This window comes from Oxyura jamaicensis, chromosome 1 (genome assembly GCF_011077185.1).
Source record: "Oxyura jamaicensis isolate SHBP4307 breed ruddy duck chromosome 1, BPBGC_Ojam_1.0, whole genome shotgun sequence".
In the NCBI taxonomy this organism is placed as follows: domain Eukaryota; kingdom Metazoa; phylum Chordata; class Aves; order Anseriformes; family Anatidae; genus Oxyura; species Oxyura jamaicensis.
In genome coordinates, this window is record NC_048893.1 from 133,985,955 (window position 1) to 133,991,164 (window position 5,210).

Consider the following 5,210-nt stretch of genomic DNA (forward strand, 5'->3'; position numbering starts at 1 on the left):
ATATACAAACGGCTCCATAAAAGGAAGGGGGAGAAGAAATGAGGATTAAGGGAGAGTGAATGGCACGTTTGCAAGGAAAAATACGATAATAAATAGAATAAAATAAAAAAGCAAATCTCACAGTTGTTAGAGACTCCTCATCACCACCACCCCGAAAATAAAAATCAAACCACCTTCCTAGGAATTGCAAGGACCGGGCAGACGCCCTCGGAGCAGCCTTATTGTGTGGCAGGACAGGTACACCGGCATCGCAAACAGCTTCCCCATCACACGTGTCGTCTCTGCCTTCACCTCCCCGCTTGGGATGAAACGGGACACTGCGCTAGGATCCGCTGGCAGGGAGGAGGTGAGGTGAGGACGTTTCCAGGAACAGAGCCTTTCTCTTACCTGAACCCTAGCTTCAGACAGTCCCAGCCTCTGGCTTAGTTCCTCCCTCATGAAGGCATCCGGATAGTGAGTCTCATCAAAAAGTCTTTCCAGCTCATTCAGCTGCTCTAGTGTGAAATTGGTTCTGCTTCTCCTTTGTTTGAGCTTGGTCTGTCCATCTTCATCTTCTGACTTTACGTCTTCCCTCTTCTCTTTGCACTCGTAGATCCCTGCCGGGAGGGGGAAGGGGAAAACGACACTGAGCCTCCCCGCAGCACCGCTCCCAAGTTTCTCTCGCAGCAGACGGCCGCTCCCCCCCCTCCCCTCTCCGCTTCCCCAAATTCAGCTCAGCCCGCGGGGGCACAGCTGGGCACCGGGGGCCCGGGCAGCCCGGGGCCGGGCCGCGCCGTCGGGGCAGGTCCGGGGAGCACCGGGTCGGGCTGAGCACGGCCGATTCCCCGGCAGAAAAAAAAATAAAAAATTGTAGATATTATTATTACTATTTTAACTTTATTTTCTTTGCAGGGGCAGGCCGGGGAAAGGGCTGGCAGAAGAACAGCCGGTACACCGCGATGGGGGAAGGGGGGTTTCTCCACTGCTGTTTTATCCCGAAATAAAAAGGTTGTGTAAGAAGCTCCCCGCCGGGGTCACGGTGATGTTGGTCTGGAAATGTTTGCCTCGTACAATAAACTTTCCGCGGGCCTGGGACGGAGGGCATCCTCTCCCGTCCCCCTCCCCGTTGTCACCCCCTTCCCCGGGGTCCAAATACCCAGCAGCCGCACAGCCTGTCGGGGGGCAGCGGGCTCAAGGACCAGGGGTGCCCCCAATCCTTCCAAACATCCCCTGCCCTAATGGGGAGCTTGGGGAGGGCTGGTGATGAAGACAGCCGCCTGGGCACGCGCGTCCGGGACAGAAGGGAGTAGGACTGGGGGACAGTGAGGGAAAGCGATTGCCCTTTCTTGCCTACGCGTGTGCTTTTAGGGGTGTCTTGCTTTCGCTTCCTTTCTCTCCTTCCTCCCTACTTTGCCCAGCGGCCTAAAGCACCGTCCCCCTTTCAGCCCGGTTAGAGGAAAGAGAGAGGGGCACCGGCAGGGTCCCGGAATTTTGTCCCTCTTCCCCTCTGCTGGCCGGGGCGGCCGCATCTGCAGACGGTGCCGAATTCAACCCGGTTCTCCCTCCTCACCACAAGCATACGTGTTTTATCTACACGCATCTCTGCGCATGCACGTATATCTAAGCCTATATAATCGGAGGCATTCCGAAATTCATATGACTAAGCTCGTGTTGACTTCTGAAATGCAAACTGTCCCCGACCGTAACCACTCCTCCGGGCTCCCCAACTCCGGGCTGGCAATCTTTTGCCTAAAACTTTGGGAAGGGTCCGGCCTCCCGAGGGGTGCTGGCTGCTTGTTTTTAATGGCATTTTGTTTGTGATTCTCCTGTAAGGGGAACCCCCATTAAAAGACGAGGGGACTAACCCAGCAAATGCCTAGGGAAAATTAGCCGCGTTCAAAAGCTCTGTCTCGTTTCGGAGATACGGGGCTACAGCATGTCCGTGATAGGTATAAAATATTAACTAGCATATCGGTGGGACTGAAATCACACGCTGGAATCAGCTGAAATTAGACTGAAACCTGGCATGAATTTAAACTGTCACAAGCATCTCAGTTCTTTCCAACTCCTCCCTTCCATCCCCACCCCCAGCCCCACTCCATAGATTAGATTAGCTAAACATACAAGCCAGAATTTCGATACACGGGGAAAAGGGGGAGTAGCAGAGAGATTTTTTTCGTTCGTTCGCTTTTTTTTCTCCCCCCCTCCTTTTTTTTTTAAAAAAAAAAAAAAAATCCTGGATCGTACCCTGGTTTCTTTTCTCTCTCTCTTTTTTTTTTTTTCTTTTTCTTTTTCTTTTTTTTTTTTAATATCTTCCGTGCGGATAATTCCTCTCCGCTGATCCCTCTCGCTCTACAAACCTGCGACCCAGTTAGGGCAAGCAGCAGGGTTGCGTGGAAGCGACTTGCGCAGAAATGCGGGTACCCGACCATGCGATCGCACCCGGTCCTTCCATTTGGGGAGGGGGTGGAAGGGAGAAGGATATTGCACAAGCGTCGGGGCTGTAAATTAAATCGCCGTTCACCCAATGTTATTATTAAACAAGATCAAACGGGAGGAAACAGCTGAAAGGTTGGCTGTTGTTCCCCAATCTATTAACCGCTTTTTATTACCCGGGGCTGGCCAGTAGCTCCCCAGGCAGGTTCACCTGTCCAACTCGCCTGGAGACACTTTCTCAACTTTCTCATCCCCCCCGCCCTTTGGTGCTCCCCTTTGCCCGCGTGCCTGGGCACGGTGCTGAGCCAGCCTGCTGGAAAATCGCCTTTTATTTCACCTTCCTCCTGCTAGGAGCGGGGCCGCCGCTCCGAGCCCCTCCGGGCCGCCCCCCGGCCCAGGTGAGAGGGGCGGGCAGGGCCGCGAGGGCCCCTTTTTGGGGAAGCTCCGCCTCGCCCCGGCCCGGCCCGGCCCGGCTCGGCTCGGCCCGGCCCGGGTTGCTGCCCGGGGCTCGGAGCGCGGGGGTCGCGGGGAGCCCCCCGCACATCGGCGTCCCCCCCGGGAGGAGAGGCAGCCTCCCGGAAGCAGGAAGAGCAGGTCTGCGGAGGCTGCGAGCCTCCCGGACGAGGCTGCCTCGTCCCGAAAGGCGCGGACCGGCAAATAAATAAATAAATAATAAAACCTAAAAACGTCTGCCCCCTTCCCCCGTGCGAGAGATCGCCCAGAGCACCGCACCGGCTGCGGGCCGGGGGGCGGCGGGGGGAGGCGGGGGGAGAGAGGCCCGAGGCTGCGGCTCCTTTTGCACGCCGGGGTGTGCCTTGCACACGCACGGCCGGGTGCTGATAAGCGTCTACGGGGGGCAGGGGCCGGGGACTGTCCGCAAAGCCCCGCAATGCCGGGCTCGGGGCTCGGACCCGCTGCGCAGCGCCGGGGGCGGCCGGGGAGCGGGCCTGGGTGGAGGGCGGCCGGCCCCGCTCTTACCTTCGGCCGTCCTGCCCGCGGCGAACTCCTTCAGTTTGTCCTTGTCGCTCTCTACGTGGTCTTTGAAAAGGTGCACCGGGCAGTGGTTGCTGCTCTCGGTCATGTCCTGCAGGTTAGAGTCAGAGTTTCCAAGCTCCCTGGAGCGAGCCAACCCACTCTCCAAAACTTCCCTGTACGTGATCGTCTCCTTCTTGTTGCTGCTGCCACTGCCGCTGCTGCTCTCTTTGCTTTTCTGGTCAAAAGATTTGGATACAAAAGCTGTAAGTTCTTCCATGGCTGCCCGGTGATCTTATCCACAGAGATCCACTTGTTTTCAGTAGGAGATGTGGCCGTCCTCTCCGCACGCTGTTTTTGCACGTAGAAGATGGGCTGTATAGGGTTAGATCACTCCTGCTGTTATTTATGCCTTTCAATTTGAGATCACACTATTTATACATGGCTACCTCAGCCCAACCCCCAGCTCTCCCTGTCTCCAGCAATTACTGCCTGCTCCATAGTCGCAGGCGGACTCCTAGCAGCTATCTCCCCCACCTCAGTCCAGCAATTGGCTTTCTTTTCATTTCATCACTGTTTGGCATCTCCGCACCTCGGTTTGGGGAGGCAAAGAGGCGAGAGCGAAAAAAGAGGGGGAGAGGGAGAGAGAGGAATAAAAGGGAGGGGAAAAGGAGCAAAACATAAAAATCGGGGTCTGCATTCCGTAAAGGGGCTGCAGAAATGAAAGTCGAGGAAGACTTAATTGACTGTAAGGACATCCTGTGCGCGGCAACACTGTGAGTAAAAGCGGACCCAGCTAACCAAATAACTGTGCTCCTGCCATTAAGTGTGTCGCTACCGAGAGGAAAGGAAAATGATTGTTCAATAAAAAGGTAACGAACAAAAAGCTGCAGACGTGCGTTTTGTTGCGATCCTTCCAAATCCGACCGGCTTTGCTGCTTAGCTAATTTGGCTTAACCGAGAGGTCGGAATGATCAGCGACCCCCCCCCCCCCCCCCCAAAAAAAAAAAAAAAATGCTCCTTGCTGAGCGCTGCCTGTGGCGGCCCGGGATGGGTGCGCGGAGGGGGCCGGGGCTGCGGGGAAAGGAGAGGCGAGGAACCCCCGGGGTCCTGTTCGGGGGGCTCGGGGGGCTCGGAGGGGGCGTGGGGTGGGGGGTTCGCCAGCTGCGGGGGAGCACCGCGGGGTCCGTTTTCGTGCTTGCTGCTCGTACGTTGGCTGGAGATACCGATGGGGGAAATCACCGTCTGAAACGCGTCCTTGGCTGGAGAGCTGCCCTGCTGCGTGCAGCGGAGGGGTAATTTGTTAGCACGGGAGTGTGTACTCGACAGATAGAGCATTACATCGTCTGTCTTTTCTTTTCTTTTTATTTTCTTTTTTTCTTTCTAACGAAACCTAGCCTTCTGGATTTAAGATAGGACTCGGCACTAATTTCCCTGCCTTGGTCCTGCTAGGCTGCCGTTAGTTTTGGTGCAGCCCTGGATTAATAATTATTACTTTGTGCGCCTGAATAGCTGCCAGAAATTAATCTCCAGATAACGGCGATAGCATTCCTAGCACCTCTCCGCCCGGCTCGAGCCGCATGCGGAGCTGAATTTCTGGCTATTTTATTTCCCCCTCTTCTCTCGGGGCTGTAAGGCGGCGGGTTCGGCGTTTGGCGGAATTTGGTCCTCTATTCGTTTAGCTTTTGACTTCCTCCTGATTTCCGTGGCAGCTCCTCGCCTCGACTTTGCGATAATCGGAGCCCGTAATCACGCCGCCCTCTGCTCTCAATTGCAACCAAAGGAGGCTTCTTGCCCGAGCGAGGGGCCATTGTTTCTTTTTC

At 55.7% G+C, this 5,210-nt stretch overlaps 1 protein-coding gene across 1 annotated transcript in view; it reads right to left on the minus strand.

Moving 5' to 3' along the window:
* The window catches only part of SHOX (short stature homeobox), a 9,361-nt gene extending 5,303 nt beyond the window's left edge, over positions 1–4,058 (minus strand). The window contains exons 1-3 of the mRNA XM_035310395.1: positions 3,925–4,058; positions 3,394–3,762; positions 388–596 (exon numbers count right to left, since the gene is read on the minus strand). Of these exons, the coding sequence (XP_035166286.1) occupies positions 388–596; positions 3,394–3,667 (483 nt within the window). The 5' untranslated portion in view covers positions 3,668–3,762; positions 3,925–4,058. The remainder of the gene's footprint in view (positions 1–387; positions 597–3,393; positions 3,763–3,924) is intronic.
* Positions 4,059–5,210: the final 1,152 nt, after the last annotated feature.